General features: G+C 43.4%; 1 protein-coding gene across 1 annotated transcript in view; it reads right to left on the bottom strand.

Annotated features, from left to right (window-relative positions):
- TSPAN8 (tetraspanin 8) overlaps positions 1-24,102 on the bottom strand; it is a 31,345-nt gene that overhangs the window by 6,739 nt on the left and 504 nt on the right. Inside the window, exons 2-6 of the mRNA XM_006121559.5 lie at positions 13,364-13,426; positions 9,542-9,670; positions 7,367-7,441; positions 7,167-7,274; positions 92-241 (exon numbers count right to left, since the gene is read on the bottom strand). Of these exons, the coding sequence (XP_006121621.2) occupies positions 92-241; positions 7,167-7,274; positions 7,367-7,441; positions 9,542-9,670; positions 13,364-13,426 (525 nt within the window). The remainder of the gene's footprint in view (positions 1-91; positions 242-7,166; positions 7,275-7,366; positions 7,442-9,541; positions 9,671-13,363; positions 13,427-24,102) is intronic.

The raw sequence follows: 24,102 nt of genomic DNA on the forward strand, positions 1-24,102 counted from the left end.
TGCCAGTGACACTTGAATGACCATGCAAAGGAAACAGAACCTCTCTCTAAACCTCTTTTTAGAAAGTGCAGCATGCAATAATTGTTCTTACCTTTCTATAAATATATTTGCCAGAATGGAGGATGCAGAGAGCTGTATTTTGTTCTTTCTGGTCACATTCACAAATCTTATAATTATTAAAAGCAGTATTAAAATTGCTCCCCCAGTCTTCATACCCCTTCACCAAACCACAGCACTGATTCTGTAAAAGAAGAGAAATACAGAGGTGAAAGTGATGAATGGTGACTGAAAATAAGTCATATGAATCCACTCCACTCTTGCAAATCTTATCAAGATATTGTGCATCTAGGCGGCCCTTTGTGTACATGCATCAATGTCTTCTATCAATAATCAGAATGGCAGGTGAATTGTGGTCAATAAATAAAGAGGATGAAGAAGGAACAGATTTCCGATATACAATAAGGAAACATCTGTTACATGACCTTGGATTAATGACATGGCCTGTGTCACAACATAGCATATAACAATGTTGGATGTTTCCAGAATTATGTTTTTTTTCCCTGCATTTTATATTTGCATGTTAGACATAGCCAAAGTATTTCACATGTGAAAAAAGCCAACCTGGAAAAGACAGTACAGGCATATACAATTGTAATAGCTAGAAGAATAACCACCGTAATGGATGGATAGCACACAAACCTAGCCATGGCCCAAGGAGTCTAGGGATCTGTTCTGGGTTTAAAAACCTAAACCAGGTGTGGGCTTGATTGAGGTTCCATTTTATTCAAACCATCAAAGTGCAGGGGTGAAGGTAGGCTTCACAAAGTTCTGGCTTTAGCTTTTCTTTGTTTTAGAGGGCAGCTGGAACCACTCATCCTGTAGAGACGTAAAGGCCATGGGACATCATAAAACAATCAAGATCAATTAAAAAACAGAGCCTCGATGGCTGTACTGGTGATTTTTCCAGAGAGAGTCTTCACCTTTCCTGAGGTCTGTCTTTGATATTCAAAGCAGTGGGTTGGCTCAGCAATAGGAGGGGGGAAGCACAAGCTCTCTAAACACTATTTCTGGCTGCCATTTCACTAGCACCCCTGGCAGTGTTTAGAAGAAGAGCTCATAAGATCATCCCCTAAAGTCATGCACTCTCATGGACCAAGCATTACACACCAGGCACAATAAAAATAAATGGTTCTGAGCACCAGCTGCACCATGGTGAGGGGCTTGTCACCTGATGCAAAGGGAAGTTCAGAATATTCCGTACTTCTCAGAAAGCATCTTTCAGGATCAGAACCATCTGGAATGTTCTGCCTTTTGGGATTCGGCACACATGGATATGAGCTTAGATCTAAGCCCACAGGAAGTACTTCTCATTTTATCCCTTTTTGTTCCTCTCTCTCTTACAACAAAATATAGCATTTCATGACTTTGTAGTAAGAGAGAAAATATTTCAAATAAGCAACCTCTGGGGAATTTTCCATAACATATGGTCAATTTTATTTATGACTTACATGGCCTCTGACAGACTCCCTTTTCCCAGGAGTAAGTTTGCCGATACAGACCAATAGAAGATGTTAACCTAGGAGAGGGTGGAGTATTAACTTTCCTTCAAAAACTCTTCAGCTCTGAACCAAAGGCTGTTAGCCCTCCTTTAAAGCATCTCTTCTCATGGGTGATGGTATCACTGGGTGATATTTGTCATAACAAAATAATATCTGTCATTTTTTGAGTGCTGAAAAGATTACACAGACAGCATATCTAGTTGCTTGTTTAAATGGGGAATGCAGCCAGATACAGAGAACTTCCCTTAGATAGGGAAGCTTTTAATGCTGAGCATAGATTTCTCTTGGTGCAGGAGCTCTGAGTTATTGCCTCATTAGAGGCCTGTAAAGTGAAGATCTCAGCCTGGGGGAGGAAGGGAGGATTAGGAGTAGCAGTGTTTGTTAAAATGTGATCCTTTTTTATCATTTCTCTTTAATAAAGTCTTTGTAAAATGTTTGCATTCTCCCATATATTAACTGTGTCATCATTCCATCATTGCCTGGGTCAATGATCATTTATTGTAAATAAGAGGTCACATTTCAATCAGCATTGCTAAATGGGTATGTGATGGGGCACACAAACCCCACACTGGGACAGAAGGCATTAAAGGACTACACTGGGCCCAGCTAACCCTACTCCCTTCAACCCTGGAGAAAGGATTGAAAGGGGAGCAACCCAGCTCAGAAAGGGGAACCTGAGGGGGAGTGAAGACCTAGCCTCAAGGTTCCTACCAAAGGGAACTGGAGAAGCCTCCCTGAAGGCACAGTGCTGTATGCAGAGCCTAGCAGAGGGTGGCATTTTTGGTTTCACTTTTTTGTTACCCTTCTCTGGAACCAGAAGCTAAGATAAGGAAGCAGTGTTTGGAAGGGACCTTGGGAAGGCAGCTCAGAGGGCCCCTCCCAGAAGCCCTAGTTCCTCCACCTTCCCCAGGTGGGAGGTCAGGGAACCTGAAAGCAGCCACCAGCCCATGTCCCTCTCCCCTTGAGCACATCACATGGGGCAGCTAGAGCCTTCAGGGTTCCCCATAGCAACCCAGTCTTCCTTGGCAGCTCTTACCATGGCCTGCCTCTGGCTTCTGGACTGGTCAGGAGGTAGGACCTCAGGAGGAAGAGGAGGAGCAGAGGTTGGGGCCTCTTGGTAAGGGGCATTAAGGTCCACCTCAACCCCACCCCCTGGGAAGAGCCTGGTGCTGCCAGCAGGCACTGCACTTTATGGCAGAGGACGTGATCACCTTATAAGCTCCCCCACCACACCGTGCAGCCCCTGCCACTGCTGCTCCGTACTTGGCCAAGGATTGCAGTTTTGGGGCAGGGGAAATGCATCCCCCAAATTATGCTGATGTTAAAAAGTGGGAGGCCACGGTTTCCTTGTCCTGCCTCCCAATTCTGGTGTCCCTGTTCCTAGGGCTCTGGGTCAGAGCCCAGGAGAGTGAGTAGGCCTGGACTCTCCTACCACTGACCCATTATTGAGTAGGTGCTAAACACTAGGCTCATTGACCCACTGAGGACCTCATTACAAGCTCCTTCTTTCATAGTGTATTTAGAGGAAATAAAAAGTTTAGCTAAAACAAACTATTTAAATTCCATCCTCCCATATCATATTTGTGTTGGAAAATAGGCTTTTCTGAAGGTCAGAGAAAAAAACTTGAGACATTTTAGACATCACTAAAATGAGAAACTGAACAATCATTGGCAATCTAAACTACTGCAGATACTACAGTTAAGTGCTTCACCTACAGAGAGTATTGGAGCAGGTGAGAAGAGAGGAGGGAATTTCTTTAGCCCCAGAGAGACGGTGGTGAGAGAATCACAATTTGCCATAGGGATGAATCCCTGTTTGAGCACAGAGGGTGCAAATTGTACCCCTCATGCTCCAATTGCTGTGGCTCAGCTATCAGAGATGTGAATTAGGTCTGTTTTCTCCAAAACAGATAAGATCCACTGGCACAGCAGTCAACAAACCTAGCATTATATGAGGTTTTCATAATATTCAATAGAAACAGTTCCAAGAAGGAAAGTTGAGTTCCTTCTCTGACTTTCTCTGTCTTTGAGTCATGTTTGAATCTAAGAAATTAGTTTTTCACGTTATTCAGAGATACAAATTTTAAATCTGGATCCAAATCCAAGATACTATTGGACTGTGATCAAGTCACACCTTAATCTTCTCTTTATTAAACTGAGTAGGTTGTGTTCTTTGAGTCTGTCAGTACAAGGCATGTTTTCTAATCCCTTAATCATTCTCCTGACTCTTCTCTGAACCATCTCCAATTTATCAACACTTGAATTGTGGGCACAAGAAATGGACACAGTATTCTAGCAGTAGCTACACCAGTATCAAATACGGAGTTAAAATAACCTTTCTATTCCTACTTGAGAGTCTCTGGTTTGTGCATCCCAGGATCACGTCAGCTCTTGTAAGAGCTATATGGGAATCAAATATTTACTAATCGACTCTTCAGTCTAGAAGAAAAAGGTATAACATGGTCCAATGGCTGAAGCTAGACAAATTAAGACTGGAAATAAGTGTACATTTTTGACAGTGAAGATAATTAACCATTGGAACAATTTACAAAGGGTATGTCTACGCTACAGTGTTATTTTGAAATATCTTATTTCAAAATAGTTATTTCGAAATAGTTTATTTTGAAATAATTCGTCTACACACACAGTGCATTTGAAATAGCTTTTTGCTATTTCAAAATAGCACGTCCACACTGAGTGGATGCTGAATCACATTTAAGGCTGGCCGGAACCAGGTCAGGCAGGGCATCAGGTCAGGAGTTACTTTGTGTGGCTGCTGCCTGAGGCTATCTGAGGCCTATGCTTAAAGGGACCCCCCTGCCCTGGACAGCCAGTTCTCCAGTTTCCTTGCTTGCCTGCCTACCTTGATGAGGGACAGCAAAGCATTTTGTCTCTGTGTGCTCTGGTTGCCCTCACTCGGGACACCACAGCACTCCGCAACGTGGAGCCAGAGCTGCCCCCTGGGAACTCTGGTGCTTCTCGTGGACGCGTTGCTGTGAGCCTGGCTTCACTTTCTGCAGGCTTCCATCTGGGAGGTTCATCAGGGGGCTGTCAGTATCCAGGAAGCCCTGCGGGAGAGCTTCCACCCTGAGGAGCACTAAGAGCCTCCCTGGACTGCTCCACTGGGGGCTTGTGCCTCATTCTTCCCTCATGTCCTTCCACTTAGCCCTCCCTAACCCCCCTTCCTGATATAAAATAAAATACATGTATTTTCATGAACACAGACTCTCTTTATTTAACAAAACTGGTGAGGGGGAATATAACTCTGGTGAGACTGGGGAAAGGAGGCAGGGTGGGAGAAGGGAGGGGAAAAACTGGGAGGAGGGAGCTGCCAGGGGGAAGCAAGGGGAAGAAGGGGGAATGGAAGCTTAGGGTTGAGGGTCTCGCCGGACCAACTTGATTTTCATGCAAACCTGCTCCTGGGTTCACATGCGGCCTTTGGTGGTCAGGCTGGCAGCTATCCTGCCATAGACAGCCATGTTCCTCCATCTAGTGCGGAGATCATGGACATTGGGGGCATCCCCCCCAAACCTGAATATGGTCCATGATCTCCACCCTGGACCAGGAAGGCACCCACCTTCTCTGGGCCCTGGCAAACTCCTGGGAGCTGGCAGACTCCTCCTGCAGAGTGGTGAAGGGCTGGCTGCCAATGGCTTGGTGGCTCATGTTTTGGAGCCACTGGGTCAGGGGAGTGACTGCTGGTTCTGGGCTGGCAGGCTTGGAACTGGCAGAGGAACTGTGGCCAGAGTCAACCCCTTTAAGGGCTCTGGGGAGAGGGGGAGGGGGAGGAGTCTTCTTGGTTGAGGCTGGAGTGGCCACCACGGTACCCTGGGAAGGCTGGAGGCCCCCTATTTCGAAAAAAGTGTCCATGTAACTGCCTATGTAACTATGTATGTGGGTTACATCTACACAGCACTTATTTTGAAATAGCTATTTCAAATTTGGCGTTATTCCTCGTGGAGTGAGGTTTACCAAATTTGAAATAAGCACTCTGCTATTTCGAATTAATTTTGAAATAACGGTTTGGCTGTGTAGACGCTAGTAAAGTTATTTCAAAATAACGGTTATTTCAATATAACTTTGTTGTGTGGACATATCCAAAGAGTCATGGTGGATTCTCCATCTCTAACACTGTTAAGTCAAGATTACTTTAGGAATTATTTTGGGGAAGTTCTAAGGCCTGTGTTGCACAGGAGACCAGATAATCACAATAGTCCCTTTGGCTTTGGAATCTATGAATAAGAACTGGATATAGTCAATTTCACAGGTTTGGTTCAGGTATCCCTACAATGGTCTGTACTTGGTTATACACTGTAGACCTTGTAATATCCATAGCAGTAAGAATGAAGCTTACAAAGTCAACAGAATGAGTATGTAGACCCTGCAAAAGACCAGAAATGTCTATGGGCCTTCTAAACTCAATCGATACAATTTGCAGAGTTAGTAGTATAAGAAGCGTAGAGCTTACATGGGCCTCAGGAAATGACTGGAGAATTTTCAAGGAACAGGTGAGCCTGCAGATATTGTAAATTCTCTTGTCCACAATGGAAGGACCTTAAAAGCTTTGTATTGTTGCTTTCTATGTTTCAGAAACTGCTGCTTGCATCTAATTTTCTTGAGCCAAGGTGTTTGCATAACGAAATTTACAGTATCTGTAGACACATGGCAGAGTTTTATAATTTTTGAACCAATTATTTGGTTTATAAAGCTCATACTTAAGTTCTTTGAACCAAGCAGTTTGATTTATGGATCATAGATACATAACATCCAGACTTTATCACTCACACGAACCTTAAGTGATTTACAAACTTTACATGCAACTTTGAAGTTCAAAAAGTTGCAGTAAATGAGTCAACTATGAAATCTTCTAAAATATAGTTCAGTAGTTCTGAGAGAGAACAAATGAATAGAACAAAGTGGGAATTTCTACACAAGCAGATATGATATTCCTAAAAAATATTTGATAACTACCAAACCGTCTTTTGTCTTCAAATGCTCACGCCTCAAAAATGTTTCATACTCTGACAATGTAAATAACGCAATAAAGTTAGTGGGATAAAGACAGAAATATCAAACTTTCCTAAAACATTTCTCTAAGAGACCTTCAAAATGTTACAGGATAACTCATATGTAAACCCCCAGTCAGTGGATGAACCTTATGTAGGGGCACTGGGCAAAGGGAACTGCAAAGTGGTGGAGCTGGTGAATATTCTAAACTATAGACATGTAGGGAGGGGTACACAGGCTCACATGACTCCTTAGATTTGCTATTGGTTTGTACTGAGCATGCTCACATGGACTTAACATACTCAGTTACATCCACTGAAGCCTTTGCCCTTATTATGCCCCCACCCACTATCAGCAGATATGGATTGTTTCCGTGCTAAACCCTTAGCCTCAATTCTTACATAAATTTGCAGCGAATTTACCACAAAGAACTTCAAGTCACACAAAGAGACTAGAATCCCCGATAGTTTTTCAGCTGCATTTTGGGCAGTTTGTGTTTTTTAGAAGGGTGATGCACAGGTCACAGAGTTATGATAAAAAAAGAATTAAACACTGCATTGAATGCAATAGGGAGAATAGATAACTCCTGGCTTTAATTACCATTTTCTCAAACTTCTGAAACTTCTCTTGAAATACTTGAGATTCTTGACTGACATCTTGCAATATCTTTACTTCATCCAAGAGAGTCTGGTTAAAAGTTGTCTCTATCTGGAAATCCAAGTGAAATTATATAATATTAGTTCATACTATCTGTAAAATATTGGAAAGAATGCGGCAAATATGATTGAACCATAAAGTACCTGGGATTTATATACTGCTCCTAAAATACCTGCTACAACCTGAAGGATCAGGATCAAAAGCAGTCCAATAAAAAACTAGCAAGAAAACAAAGAGACAAAAAGTTAACACTTCTAACTGGCAAAAGATCATTTCTTTCAGCTTGGTGGCAAATTATTATTTACATGAATGAAAACTTTGGCAAAATAAATTTATATCCTGGTTAGAGCTGATCACAGTATTCATCCCAACTCAGTTAGGGTAGGTCTACACAGCATGCTTATTTCGAAATAAGCTATTTTGGAAAACATTTTCCGAAATAGTTTATTTTGAAATAGCACATCTACATTACAGGGAAGCCTCAAAATTAGTCCGACGCAGGCTCCCCTAACGTGGATGTGGTATCTTGGTTTAGAACCTCAGGAGGCACTGGGGAGTAATTACTTTGAATGGCGCTGGGGAGAAGCTATTTTGAAATAGCAGCAGTGGATGTTTAAAGATTTCGAAATAAGCCATCCATTATTTAGAAGTTATTTCAAAATAACGGAATTGCCGTGTAGACACTTGCATTGTTATTTGGAAATAACGGCCGTTATTCCAAAATAACGCTGCTGTGTGGACGCACACTAAGGGTATGTCTACACTACCCTCCTAGTTCGAACTAGGAGGGTAATGTAGGCATACCGCACTTGCAAATGAAGCCCGGGATTTGAATTTCCCGGGCTTCATTTGCATAAGCAGGGAGTCGCCATTTTTAAAACCCCGCTGGTTCGAACCCCGTGCAGCGCGGCTACACGGGGCACGAACTAGGTAGTTCGAACTAGGCTTCCTAGTTCGAACTACCATTACTCCTCATTTCATGAGGAGTAACGGTAGTTCGAACTAGGAAGCCTAGTTTGAACTACCTAGTTCGTTCCCCGTGTAGCCGCGCTGCACGGGGTTCGAACCAGCGGGGTTTTAAAAATGGCGGCTCCCCGCTTATGCAAATGAAGCCCGGGAAATTCAAATCCCGGGCTTCATTTGCAAGTGCGGTATGCCTACATTACCCCGCTAGTTCGAACTAGCGGGGTAGTGTAGACATACCCTTAGAGACAAAAATTGGCCTTTTTCAGTATACAAATGTCCTGGGCCTGCGTAAGGTGATGTGCTGTTTCACTGTACTAAGGGAGCATCGGTAGCTGTGATGTCTCAGGCAAGCACAGTCTCTCTGGAGGCTGCTAAGTTCACGTGGGGACTGAATATTGTGCTCTGTCCATTGGCGTGGTATAGATTCCTGCCCTTCCCAGTACAAAAGTTTGTGCAGCTCCATGTGTGATGTTTATGCAAATGATATAATTAACTAATTTGCATATTTGGACAAACCAGTCCCATAATAAGTTTGTGGTGAATATATTTGCACTTCAAGCAGTGTGGGGCAGGATGTAAAGCTGCACAGAACTTGGCAGCTGTGGTTGGGTAGATGAGAAGGTGCTGGGTAAGGCAAGCTGCTGGGGGCGGACGTGACTGTGGGCTGTTTGAGGTGATTGGGTGGGTGTGATGGACGAGCAACTGGGAGAAGATTGATGAAAGAAGTTAAGCGATAGTTGGTTGGGGAGAAAGCTTGGGGCTAGTTAGGGGCTTTCTGGACCCAGTACTGGGTGCCTCTCACTTTCCGTTCCCACATTGCCAGAAGAGGGAGAAGTGTGGAGGGGACACAGTGTCCACAGTGGCCCTGGCAGACAGGACAGTTTAGGCCCATCCCTACAGTTGGCAGAATACATGACATCTCAGCAGGGCTTCAAGGATATGTGACGGGGCTACCAAATGGGAGAGTGACACACCAGATGCGTGAATCTTTGCAGCTGTACCAGTACCCAACCCTTCTGTGTGCAAACTATCCTTTGGGATAATGCTTTCCTGGGGCTGTAGGCCTTGGCAGTCCCAAGAGTGAAGGGACTGCTATCACTAAGCAGCCACAATACGACCTTGCGCTTCTGGAAACCCTCCCGACCCCGCTTACGGAAGTTGTCTTTGCCAGACAGTGAGAGGCATCCCACCTCCCACTAGCTGGAGTGGGTCCAAACAGTTAATACAAATAATCAGTTGATCAAACAGAACTGGCCCAGATTACAAGCAGTCTTATTTACAAGGAGTTTTCCCACCAGCTCTAACTTTAGTTTGAAAAGTTCTGGTGAAGGATTTTCTTCCTGTGACCCTACCAAGAGCAGCATGCACTGACTTTCCTTCATCGCACCGCAGCAACCCAGGAAACCAAGGACCATAATGATGGAGCCCACTGCTATCATCAGGTCAACAGCTGAAAACAGGCTGCTGTCTAAATTGAGTTCCTGTAGAAAGAGAAACAAAACCTCAGATATAAGAAAACCCTTTCTAGCAGAAGGGTAATTTGTTAGTGAACCTGATCTACCTCTCCCTCTCCACCCCACCTTCCCACCCCCCAAAAAAGAGTGATTGTAGTTGAGGAAAGAGAACTTTTATCAGGGCCACTGACAGAATGGTGGAGGAGAACGAAGGGGGCAGTTGCCCCAGGGCCTGGCAATTTAAAAGGCTTGGGGCTCCAGGCCCCTTGAATTACCATCGGAGCCCCATGCGATGCAGTTCAGGCAGCACTGAGGGCTGACTGAGGGAGGCATGATGTGGTCTGCGTGGCCCTGAGAGCTGGCTGCCCCAAGTCCTACCCCTGCCAGGGGTCCCAGAGCCAAGCCTCCTATACACATTACCCAAGGCCCAGTGAAGTCTGTTATGTATGAATTAAGCTATCACAATGAGATTCCCTCCTGAGTAGAGGATACACCTAAGGCCTATACACCCATTTCAGCCCTATTTTGAGAGTTTATGTAGGATTTAGCTGTTCATTGTCTGGGCTGACCTTCTGCAGAGGGGTGAATTTCATCCTTAGTGAGTAAACAAAGACCTTTTGTCTTAAATAGGATTGTTCTGCTTTCAGTGGTGAATATTTGTTTTTACTTCATGGAAAAAAATTGATTACCTGGAAAAGTTCTATGTTATTCATCTAGTGTTCGGGGGCGGGGGAGAGTGTTCTTCATGATAATCCCAGAAATGCACTCACTCTATTGTGGTTCCTATGAGAGCACTGTTTAGAATAGTACTGGATACATGAAAGGGCAAGGTCAGATACATTTTTCCAAAGCTTCTATTAGTTTTAAACTGGCTCCTCAGTATCTCTCTAAGGGATGGTGTCTGTATTTTGATGTGTGTGATATTTTAGCAAACAATCCCTATATTTCAATATAATTACATATCAATTTACTCAGTTCCCATTGGGCATGAGCAGGGCTGTAGGCCAAAATTGAGGGGAAAACTTCAAAGAGCATTTTCAAAAGACTGCTGCCAAGATTAGTAACAATGTCTGGAAGTTGTCACATTTATCTTGCGATGGAAATAGTGAAGGTGCATATAGACTAATATAGTTTGAGGAATGTAGTTTGCTTTGCTTTTCCAAGTTGAAATGAAACTCCTACTTACTGCTAGAGAGATGTATTCATCTGCAGCCAGATCCTGAAATGGTTACTCAGTTAATAGACAAAATGCATATTGACTTTTGAATAGTACTTTGCCTGAGTGAAGACTGGAAATGAGTACTTCAAGATTTGTTTTCTAATTCCTAATTCTGCAAAGAACAGCTAAAGTGATTCAGTTATGTAGAAGCAGGGATCCAGTTTACATAGGTACACACTTAAATACTGTCCTGAACAGAAATACTTTCCTGACTCGTAGCCTCGCAGTGCACAGTTGAAATTAAGATGTCCCATGTATACAAGGCCATTTGGGGCCGTGTGAGTTATGAAGTCAGTTAGACACATGTGAAGGCTTGGGTGTCTGTTGAAGCTTGGAAGATTCAAGACTGGACTTGTCACCTATTCTCTTATGTAACGAAGATGCTCAACACTCTCCATTTCCCCACTTCCAGTGACTTTATACTGTATAATATATGACCATATTTAATTGTACCAGGGGACTCCATGACAAATATTCAGTGTGTTCTTTCATGTTCACACTTTGGCAACTGTGGGAGTTCACTCAGATTGCCTGGCTGCAACACAGCCAGCCACCAGCAGTAGGATGCCAACATCTTTTAAAAAAATTGTCAATGTGAAAATGTTGATCAAAGACATATTGTTCTTGATTGATGGAAAAAATGCCCTGGCTCATGGTGTGGCAACAGACTGGCAATCAAAAATCTTGGCACTTTAATCAGCCGTTAGAAAATCAACATGGAAGTTGGAAAAATTGTTTCCATCATGGATAGCCATTTTTTTTCGCTTCTGGAATCAGTCAAAAAGCATTTTGAGAACAACATTTCTCATAGTCTCAAATCTATTTAGCTCCCTCTGGACCAGATTTGTGCATTGAGGAAAAGAGTTATGTTTCTCAATAGTCTGGAGCTGGATGTTTCATCCCCTATCAATAGAGTAAATCTTAAAAGCCCAGAATATCTATGATTCCACCAAGCTCCTCCATGCTATCAAACCAGCCTCCCACTAGAGGAAGATTGCTGAGCAGTGGCAGATGGAAGAGTCACTGTTAGAGTGTGACACTAATGGAACTCTGTTCTTAGGTACCATTGATAGTAGGTTTCAGGGGGCCCCAGAACCACTGAAGAAGAAAAGAGCCTCCACACAAAAGGCCTTGGTCTCTGGTACATTCCTCAGGAACATTAGACCATGGAGTGTGAACTTCCTGCTTATTTTGTAAGGAGAGACGGTGGTAGGTGAAAATCCAATTGATTGATCCAGATAAACTCCATGAAGGGAACTTTGGACAGTTTTCCTCTCCTTTCATCTCCAGTAGGATTTCTTCAGGAGAAGACAATTTAAGCCTTCACAAGGACTTCTTGATTTGGCTTCCATAGGGCACATATGAAATATGAAAATGACAAGTAGTCCTGTAGCTCCTTAGGATATGTCTACACTAGCTCATTAGTTCAAGCTAAGTAGGGTAATTATGGCAACCAGAATTGCAAATGAAACCCGGGATTTAAATATCTTGGGCTTCATTTGCATGTTCCCGGGCACCGCCATTTTTAAATCTCCCTTAGTCCGAACTCCGTGCCCGTGTAGTGCCATGTGTAGCCGTGGGCATGGAGTTCGGACAAAGGGAGATTTAAAAATGGCGGCGCCCGGGAACATGCAAATGAAGCCCAGGATATTTAAATCCCGGGCTTCATTTGCAACTCCGGTTGCCCTAATTACCCTACCTAGCTCGAACTAACGAGCTAGTGTAGACATACCTTTAGAGATTCTCTCCACTCTGTTCATCTGGGGAAGTAGGTTTTGCCCACAAACACTCATGAATCTATCTATCTATCTATCTATCTATCTATCTATCTATCTATCTATCTATCTATCTATCTATCTATCTATCCCTAAGGGTGCATCTACACAGCACCCTAAACTCAAAATAAGATAAGCAATTTGCGCTAATTTCAATTCTATTTTGAAATAGCTTATTTTGAAATTTGGCATGTCTACACAGTGCCAAATTTTGAAATAATGCAATATTTTGAGACATCCCTTAACCCTTGTGGAATGAGGGTTACAGGGACGCTGAAATAGCACATCCGTTATTTTGAAAAATATTTTGAAATAACGGATGGCTTGTTCAGATGTGGGGTAGCTATTTCGGGATACCTCCAGTATCCCAAATAGCCACGCAGTGTAGACATACCCTCAGGTGCTATAGGACTTCTTGTTTTGTTTTTAAAGTTACTGACTAACATGGCTACCTCTCTGAGAGAAACAGAAATATAAGCAGCTTTGCCACCAACATAGTAAGCATATATAGTAGTACCATATAGGAAAGCTCACTGCACACACACCTCTGCAACTACACAATTCACTACATCTGACCACATAACTGATCCTTTATAATTTGATTACTATACATACATAAATCACCTGACGGAAAGGCTAGCAATCTCAGAGAAATTACTGTGGGAATGCATGTTCATTAGCTGACAAAGTGCTTTAGCATTTTAGGGTAGGACAAAATACATTTACCTCCTGAGCAGATTTGCTTACACGCATCCAGACAGAGACCCCCAGAATAATGCACCCACACACCTGCAGGAAAGAAAAACCATCAGTAATAGCAATCACATCTATTGCTAGCTCTCAAAGTGCTTTACAGAGTAATATTATTCCCATTTTACAGATGGGGAAACTAGAGGGAAAATGACTTGTTCATGTTTGCCCAGCAGGCTAGTAGCAGAGTTGAGTCTTAATTTAATGCTCCACCCACTAGGTAACACTGCCCTCTTTGTACACACACTCGGTGTCCCAACTGCACATGATGCCTTCAGAAATATTGACACAGAATTATGGCAAAGAGAAAGAAAGATCAATGGTGCTCAGCATACAGCTTCACAGCTGGGAAATTTCATAAATGGTAGCTGAATTTCCCTCACCCACTCCAGCAGTGCTGGGTGCCGTACATCAGATGTTCCAGTCCCAAAAGGGCCTTCAGTTCACTGATGATTTATGTTTGTGGTTTGGGAGGCACTTTGTGATCCCATGGGATAAAGGTGTATAGAAATGCATAGTGTTATAGTAGTTAGAGAATGCTGTGCATACTAGAGATGTAAAAAAAGATCATTTCTCATATCACGGCCATTCACATGGAGTTCCCTTGCACTCACCAGCCTTTTGCTCCATGGAGCTGTTTTGCCAGCAAAACTCCACTATCAGGGATCCCCTCTGCCACCAACTTTCCAAAGCTGCATTGCCTTTTCCAGATAAATACTGCAGGACCAGAGAAAAGCTGATGTGACCCTCCCGCCCCCCAAAAAAACCCTTAGCCCACTTACTCTTTCCACTTAGCTTAATGAATACTTGACTCAATCCAATGGGTTCCAACTCTGCAGGTGTAACCCACCTTTTTGTGCAAGATCCTTATGCCTCAAAAAAGGGAGTTTTGCAGCAGGAGTTACACAGGCATGTCTCATGGACTGGAAGGAAATGAAAACTAATTCTCAGTGCAGAACAGGTATATTTCCATGAGCCCATTATGATCCAACATGAATGATCAAATGCCAAATACTGAAGTCCTCCCTCATTTTCTATCCAGGTAAACTTGCACTAATTTCATTACTTTTTCTTAATAACTTCCCTGGGAGTCTGATTGGTGACTGAGTAAAATCTGAGAAGGATTTCAGGGTTTGGCCCTGAGTGACCCATCCACCATATGTTTTTTATTGGCTGTAGTGGTTGACTCCAAACAACCATGTCAAGATCCTGGTTTCCAAGAATAATATCAGCACTGCATATGAAGCAGGGGCGTACTGTACCAAACTGGAGACACGCCCTGCTAGTTGACAGCATTCATTCTCTATGCTTCACAGAGCTGCCTTCACAATATCCTCCTCAGACCAGAGAAGACCATAATGACTGGATAAAGAATTAGTAGTAAGGCAAAAGGCCCAACTCTCCTCTCATATTCATGAATCTCAGATTAGAACCACTAAAATAAAGATAGTTATACTAGTGTAATAGGAGAACCACATCCAAAGAATGTACTGGCTGGGAAGAATGGAAGGGATGTGGGTAGAGGAGAAGAATCATTTAAGGATGGACTGTCATGCGTATTCAAGTTCAGTACTACCTTCCTGTGTCCCATTAGTGGTCACTTTAAGCAAGGGTGATAGAAGTTGGCCTTTACATTTTGGCGGTTTCAGTAAGATTGTCACCATTCCTGGATATTCTTAAGAAAAATTATTATTTTTATAATTTTTATATAATTTTCTTTTAAAAACCCCATGCCCACTTAAAGGACCAGTATAATACTCAATCACAAACCCCATAATGACTTTAGCAGATTATTTAATGTGGAACATGGCCAAAACTAAAACCTAAGCACTATATTTGTTTCTGCTTCTAAGTAAATGTCCTGTAAATACATTAGTATTTAGTCTGTTTATTGGCTATTGTCTCTGAACAAGAAGGAACAATAAAAAGAGAAGATATTATTGACTACAGCTATATCATGTTATCAAATCTTAACTAGAAGTTCCATTGAAATCAATGGGGACTTTAGCTTAAAAATTGATAGCACTTTATGATCCATGTTCATGCCTTGGTTTATGTCTCTTGCTTTATATTAATATTTGGTTATGTACCAGACGTTATTGGACTTTAGTCTCATTCACTTCAGTGGCACTTCTCACATGAGAAAGTATATTTGGGCCAGCTTCATGAACAAAATTTGGCCCACAATATTATTACTTAATTACTGCCATAGTAATATATTAGTAATAATAAAATAAATAATGGTTAGAATTAGATTTTCCATTTTGTGGGAAACTCCAATTTGAAAATGTTTCCTTTCCAAAATTGAAGAGAACCAAACATTTTTGCTATTTCCTGCAAAATGAAAGTCACTACCACACACACACACACAAAAGTTTCAGATCCATGAAAATGTTTTGCTCTGACAAAGTCTACACATTTTGCTCCGATTTTGGCTTTCTTTTATAGAACATAATTTTATTGAAATATGAAAGAAAAAGTAGTTTCAAAATGAAAAAAATTAAGTATTTACATTCTAAGAAGGTCAAAACAGAATGTTTCAACCTCATTGGAATGCCCTGTTCTTTCTTTTTTTTTAAAAAAAAATGAAATTTTGTCAACATATGTTGTTAAAATGTTTCATTTTTGACAAATCAGCATTTTTGGATGGAAAACTGCCATCCGAAAATTGTCAACCAGTTCTACAGGTAATAAATAGCAAATAACTGAGGTATATAATCTGGCTTTGCCACAAGCCCTGAGCAAGGGCCACTCATGCAACTGCATAGCCAGAGGAGCAGATCAGAGCCCGGAATGTGTCTCACCGAGTCACAGTCTGGTGTTTACTTCCCCACCCCTTTCCTTCAAAGTCAAGTTCAGTGATCTGTGCCAGCCCTACACTTGATGGAGATTACTGCAGTTGTGCTGATTGTGATGTCTGACTAGAATACTTGGGTTCTACCTACTGCTTATCCACATAGGTAGATGGAGGAGTAGCAATTGCATGAAGACTCACTCCTCCTTGAACTGTTACATGCACCTCAGGCAGTCAGGGTAAAGAAGCAAGGAAAACATGAATTCACTTGCATGGATGCATAGGGTGGAAATTGGAAAGTTTCTATCTCTGAGTAATGAAGTTCTGAAACAGCTAGTAGAAGTTGTGGGGGCAAACAGCCTACCTACTTTTAAGGTGAAGATTGATAAATTAATGAAGGGGAGTATATGACAGGATTGCTTGTGATAGCAGGAGATTGGTCTTGATGACCTAGGAGATCCCTTCCAATCTTATGTCCTTACAGGAGCCCTGAATGAAGCACTGCCTTGATTCAATATACTGAAAAGTGGTAATAGCTGTTCTGAGGCTAATGATACCTTAGGGTATGTCTACACTGCCACGCTAGTTTGAATTAGAGTGGCTAATGTAGGCATTCGAACTTGCAAATGAAGCCCGGGATTTAAATATCCCGGGCTTCATTTGTATGTTCCCGGGCGGGCGCCATTTTTAAATGCCTGTAGTTTGAACTACCTGCCCGCGGCTACACGTGGCACGGACTAGATAGTTCGAATTAAAGCTCCTAATTCGAACTTCTGTTATTCCTCCTGCAAGGAGCTTTAATTCAAACTACCTAGTCCGTGCCGCATGTAGCTGCGGGCAGGTAGTTCAAACTACGGGCATTTAAAAATGGCGCCTGCACGGGAACATGCAAATGAAGACTGGGATATTTAAATCCCGGGCTTCATTTGCAAGTTCGAATGCCTACATTAGCCACTCTAGTTCAAACTAGGGTGGCAGTGTAGACATTATTTTAGCTACCTATTATAAGCTTGATTTTTCAACCCCACATTAATGGGTGGTGAGTGAGCCCACACTTTGGGGAGGAAAGCCTGCCTGCCCTGCTCCTTTTACCCAAGACCCCGCAGGAGGCCCAACCCCCCTTCCCAATAAAATGAAAAGCCCTGGGGGGGCCCTGACCAGAGGAGCTCTAGCCTGCCCACACTAGCCACATCAGGCAGAGCTGTCACTGATATTCCCTCCACCCCCCCCCCGAATAACTGCCCCTCCCAGCACCAGACTGATCTTCTGCTCCCCAATCCATGAGCACAGGGCTGGCCCCAACACCAGGCTGAGCCAACAGCCTCCCTGTGCACCCGCTCTTCCCGCCCTGAACGCCCTACCTCCTCTGTCTCCAGGAAAAGGGATGTGGGGACCTTCCAGGGTGAGACATGGAGTGGAGAAGGCAGCGGGGTTCTTGAGGTAGAAGAAGGGCATTGTGATCCAGTTGTCCAGTGGAAGGGTCAGCAGCAGTACTAGGAAAGGCTATGCCTTCCTTGGCCTACTATATCCACCACCCATGCCCACAGTGGGGGAAGTATAAGTTTGTTGGACTGTTGGCACATTTGGCAATGCCAGTAGATCCAGTGCTCCACCCAGTTCTGGACAATGCCGGGATGAGTGTGCTGCCTTGGGGAACACTGGCTAAAAGCTGTAGCAATGCCTGGTGCTCTCTGTGCTGAATTCTAAGAGCTTCCACAGAAATGTGGATATGGCAGAAGTGCTGAATGACTTTTTTTGTTTCCGTTTTCACCAAAATGGTTAGTAGTGATTGGATATCTAATATAATAAATGTCAGTGAAAATAAGATTGGGTCTGAGACTGAAATAGGGAAATCACAATTTAAAAATTACTTGGAAAAGTTAGATGTCTTCAAGTTGGCAGGGCATGATGAAATATATTCTGGAATATTCAAGGAATTGACTGAGAAGATATCTGAGCCATTGGTGATTATCTTTCAAAAATCATGGAAGGCAAGAAAAATACACAAAATATGTTGCTACAAAGGGCAACCAAAAATTTAGTCCACCAATTTTTTGGGTGCCCCTACGCAGTTACCTATGATTGTTTGCCTAAGGATGGCCCTGTCACCTCTGTTGCCTGGTTCTTCTCCAGACTCTCCCCTTCCCCCCACCACTGCTCTCTCTTTCCAGCAGCAGGGTTTTTCTCTGATCCTGCTCTCCCTACATGCTCCTCTCAACCAGCAGCCAGCACTAGTGAGGGCTCCCTCCTACCAGATTAACATGAATAGGTTGCCATGGTTTTTCAGGCCAGTCCCATGCATGTAGAGGTGCCAATTGAGGTGCATTCCTCAGACCCTGGCAAGAAATACAAGCTCTTGCCTTCTCTTCAATGTCACTGTTCAAGCCAGGCCACCAAAATAGCTTTGTGCAATTTTTTTCATGAGCTCCATTCCACAGTGACCTGAATGTAGCTACTCTAACATCTGTTGTCTCAATATTTTTGGAATAATTACACGCATTCCCCATAACAAGCACCCCAAATGGGTTGATAACTTCATTCTCCTGGACATGTAGGGGACAAGGTCAGGTGAGACCTGAGAGTTCCGTAGAGATGTTCCATGCATCACTAGATCCATAACTTGGGACAGTATTGGGTCACCACGAGTTGCTCTCTTAACTTGCGTAGCAGTGATGGGCGTGTTCTCTACTTGTTCAAAGTAAAAGATTTTCTTCTGGCCACTATTTTGATGTTTGACTGGAAAAGGCAGCCTAGAGAGACCATCTGCATTGACATGCAGAGTGGATTTCCGATATCTGATCTCATATGTGTGTCCTGAAAGTCACAATGCCCATTGTTGAATACGACTAGCAGCCAATGATGAAATACCTGTGTGTGGACCAAAAATTACCGTCAGAGGTCAATGGTCAGTGAGAAGTGTAAACTTCTGTCCAAACAGGTACTGGTGAAATTTCCGAAGCCCAAAAACGATTTTCAATGCTTCACGCTCAATTTGTGCATAGTTAGTTTTAGCCTTGTTTAAGGTGCATGAAGCAAAAGCAATTGGTTTCTCCTCTCCCAAAGGCATAATGTGTGATAAGACCGCTCCCACTCCCTATGAGGAGGCATCACAGGCCAACTGTAAAGCTAAGGATGGATCAAAATGTGTCAGGATCACTGCGTTTAGCAATGCGCATTTAGCCTTGTTAAATGCAACATCACAGGTGTCAGTCCACTTCCAGACCTTGTTCTGGCCAAGGAGCTCATGAAGTGGTTTTAATAGTGTGGCTAGCTATGAAATAAACCTTCCATAATAGTTCAATAGTCCTAGAAACGAGCAAAGTCGACTAATATTTTGAGGGGGCGGAGCCTTCACAATAGTCTTAACTTTTGAAGGGGGCTTATGAAGGCCAGTAGCATCAATGATGTGTCCCAAATATTCAACAGAGGGTGAAAGAATGCACACTTAACTTTGCGGACTCGTAGGTCATACTCTTCCAGTCTTTGTAGGGTAACCTCTAAGTTCTTAAGGTGATCCTCCTCGTTCCTGCCTGTGACCAGTATGTCATTAAGATAGCACTGGAATCCTGGCAAGCCACACAAGATCTGGTCTATAGCTCTCTGGAACAAAGCTGGGGCAGAAGTTATTCCAAAGGGTAAGCAACAGTAAAGATAAAGCCCTTTATGCGTAACAATAGTCAGCTCTTGGGATGCCTCATCAACTTGCATCTGTAAATATTCTTGACTTAGATCAATCTTGCTGAACTTTTGTCCCCCAGTCAGGCCCGCAAAGATGTCATCGATGCAGGGAAGGGGTATTGCTCTGCACATAACGCAGGGTTAACAGTGACCTTAAAATCTCCACAAATCTGAACAGAATAGTCTTTCTTCAAGACTGCATGGACTATGGGTAACTGGTATTAGGACTCAATTTTTGACTAGGCGCTCTAGGTCTACTTCAACTTTTGACCTGATAGCATATGGCACAGTTCTGGCCTTCAGATATTTTGGTTGGCTACCAGGTTTAATATTCAGTTTCACGGTGATTCCCCTTATACTTCCCAGATCCTCTCCAAAAATCGCAGCATGTTTCTTTAATATATCGGTCAGACCTGTTTCTTCTTTAGTCATTCGGTGCACTTCTGCCCAGTCCAGCAGGATCTTCCTAAGCCATGATCTCCCTATTAAGGCTGGGTAATGGCCTTTCACAGCAAACAGTGGTAATTCCGCAGTCTGTCCATTTAGTTCCACCTTAACATCAGTAGTGCCGAATAGGGGTACTGCTTCTCCCGTATGTCTTCAGAATGATCTTTGTTGCTTTAAGTGGAAGATGCTTCAGCTTTTCCTTATACACCGTGTCTGAGACCAATGAAACTGCTGCACCAGTGTGCATTTCCATGCGTACAGGTTTGCCATCCAACATAGCATGGCACTTCTTCTTCAGACAGGATGTCACCTTGATCATCAGGCATCTGCTCAATGGTATGCAGATTTTCCTTTTTGTTCTACCAGACCTCAGGCCTCTTTTTCTTTTGTTGGTAGGCATGCTCAATGTGTCCTTTTTTTCCACACTGTTGACACACTAGGTTCTAACACCAGCATTCTGATGCATGGTGACCTGGATTTCCACATCGGTAACATTCCTGGCTTCCCACTGTTTTGTGGATAGGTTCTTGGGACACTTTATGCACCCAAAGGGGTGCACTAAAGTATTGCGCCTCCCGTGTGGCCAATTCCATGGAGACCTCAATATCAATGGCCTCCTGTAGGGTGAGTTGAGCTTCTGTTAACAGACACCTCCATATAGCTTCACTTTGAAGGCCTCACACTAGCCTGTCACGTATGGCATCATTTAACATCTCCTTAAATTCAGTGTTCAGCAAGCTTTTTCAAATTTGCTACAAATTGTATAATTGTTTCATTTTCTTTTTGGTCTCTGTTATGGAACCTGTATCTTTCTGCAATTACCAATGGTTTTGGAGCATAATGTGACCCCAGGATTTCCACAATGTCACTGTAAGATTTGGTCTTTGGCTTAACAGGGAGCAGCAAACTGCATAGCAGAGAGAGGGTCTTAGCCCCTACAACACTTAAAAATATTGGCACCTTCTTCTCTCCTTTAATATCATTTGCAATAACAAAAAGTTCAAAACGCTCAGTACATGTGTGCCATTGCTCTATAGTCTCCTCAAAAGGTCACAGTGGCTCTGTAAGTGTAGTCAGGGCTGCTGCACTTCCCCCCCCCTCCCCCCCTTTTTTTTCCTTCTTCAGCCTCTGAGCTCCTCTGATCTTAGTTTCAGTTTGCACAGTGTAGCAGTCAGTTCTTACCCCACTTTCCAGAACAGCCAAAACAAAGTTTGTTTTCTTACATGGACTTCTTTTGTTGCTGGAGGCAGTACAGGTATCCCACCCTCCTCGCCACTTGTTATGTCGTGGGGAGTTTCACAGTATAGGAAGAAATCAGTGGAAATGCAGAGAGCTGGAGTAGTTGCAAGTGTCCATTTTATTGCATAGCACAGAACTAACTAGAACAAGCCCAAACCAGCTGGGCTGACCCTACTGACCTAACTCAGTTACTATAACAACAAGATCTATACAGTAATTCCTCATTTAACACTATAGATATGTTTCAGAAAATGATCATGTTAAGTGAAAACATGTTATGCGGGGGCAATTTTCCCATTGAAAATCATGGAAAAGGTGGGGATTGTGTTTCAAGTGGTGGTGTCTATTGGATCCGGGACCAGGAGTGGCCTGAGACCAGCTGCAGCAGCTGGCACCCCAGGCAGAACGCGTGACTGGCACCCCTGCCTGCACGGCCGTCAATGGCGTGATGTAATCATTGGGCACCCCGGGTGCCCCATGACATCATCATTGGGCGCCCTGGGTGCCCTGTTGAAGGTGGCACCTTAGGTGACCGCCGAGTCTGTCTATACTCACGGGCCGTACCTGTCCGGGACATAAGGCTGGGGGAGAAAGGGGACTGGGTTACAGCAGGGCAGGGAGGTATTTGGCTCTGGGGAAGGGAAGGAGAGGAGAGGGGAGGGGGATTGGATTGGGAGTATGCCCCTATGACGGGTCTGCTGGGACCCACACTGTGTCCGGTGAGGGGGGATCAGCGGGGAATGATGCGGTGAGCGGCAAACCCTCTGCCACTTTGCAAGGAGGTGGGGGAAGCACCGCACAGCTGCCGGCAACGGGCCTGCTGGGGAAACCCAGCCGCCAGCCTGCAAGCGGGGGTGGAGGAGAGGGGCCAAGGCATCCTGCGAGGGGGAGTCAGCGGGGAATGGCGTGGTGCATGGCAAACCCTCCGCCACTTTGCAAGGAGGCGGGGGAAGCCCCGCACAGCCGCCAGGAATGGGTCGGCTGGGGAAATCGTGTTATTCCACGGATGGTTGTGTAATTCAAAAAATGTTCCCTAAAAAAAAAATTGTACTATTGCGAAAACGTGTTAAGCGGGCACATGTTAAATGAGGAATTACTGTATCTACAACCCAATACACAACAGGATGTATTACAGGAGTCTTATACACAAGTCCCAATGAGTCATTTTTCCAGCCTACTCTGCACTGATAAGGCCTCAGCAGAAGTACTGTGTCTAGTTCTAGGCACCACATTTCATGAAAGATGTGGACAAATTGGGGAAAGTCCAGAGGAGCGCAATAAAAATGATTAAAAGTCTAGAAAACCTGACCTATGAGGAAAGATTGAAATAATTGTGTATGTTTAGTCTGGAGAAAAGAAGACAGAGGGGGCAAGATAAGTTTTCAAGGATATAAAAGGTTAGGACAGGGAGGAAGTTCAAAAACTGTTTTTCTCTGAGGGCAGGACAAGAAGCAATGGGCTTAAATTGCAGCAAGAGAGATTGGACATTAGGAAAAACTTCCTAACTGTCCGGATGGTTAACCATAGGAACAAATTGCCTAGACAGGTGGTGGAGTCTCCATCACTGGAAGTTTCTAAGGACAGGTTAGATAAATATCTGTCAGGGATGGTCCAGTTATTACATGGTCCTGCTGTGAGTGTAGTGCTCCAGACTACATGACTGTCCAGTGCCCCTGTAAGTACTGTTGTGCAAAAAGTTCAATTTCAATGTTAAACACACTCAAAATCAGCCTAGGCTAGATCTGAGTTTTCAAACTGACACTGGCTCATTAGAAGTTTATTTGTGGCATCCTCATGCCATCAAAGGCTTTTGCAAATTAGCTGCAAACATTCAGAGGCTACTGTTCATGTTTCCTTTTGAGTTTTATATTCTGTTCACTGGCAAAGAAATATCTCCTGAGGCAAGTCCCATGCGGTAGCTACTAATTCCACTTCTGGTTTTAGGGTCCCCTTTGGGAACAAGTAACATCTCTTGCCTAAGGATTGACAAGATTCAGCCATGAGAGTACTGGTTTTATTTGAACTCAAACCTTGCAGACCTTCAAAGAAGTTCAGACATAACAATTACGGAGATCCATTTCAAACCAAACTCAGAAGGCTTCATGCTTCTCTTCTTTTAAATCAAGCCGGGGTTCTACTTTCACTCAAACTCCATCCACTTCAATACAATTACCCTTTTAGGCCCCATTGCAACCTGGCAGCCCATCAAACCCCTAATATGATTCTCAGTGCAAGCCAGCACCAAAATAAGACACACACAAATTTATCTTGGAAAAGATTTGAAAATACTGTGCAATTCTTTCCATGCCCCTTTCTGCCATCTTATTTTCATGATTCAATGCCCCTGATGGAAATACTTTACAATAGTAAAAGTGAGATAATTCACGTGTAATGTAGGCAATCTTTGGATTATAATGAGAAATGTCCCTTTAAAGGAGGGACACTCGCAAGATACTGCCACAAGAACTAGATCTCTAATTTTGAATGTACAAGACATGCAGGCTTTTTCTTAGCACTGAAAATGAAAGAAAACCAGAGACTAAGCGAATGTTGCTGG

This window comes from Pelodiscus sinensis, chromosome 1 (genome assembly GCF_052426305.1).
Source record: "Pelodiscus sinensis isolate ZL-2025 chromosome 1, ASM5242630v1, whole genome shotgun sequence".
Taxonomy (NCBI): Eukaryota; Metazoa; Chordata; order Testudines; family Trionychidae; genus Pelodiscus; species Pelodiscus sinensis.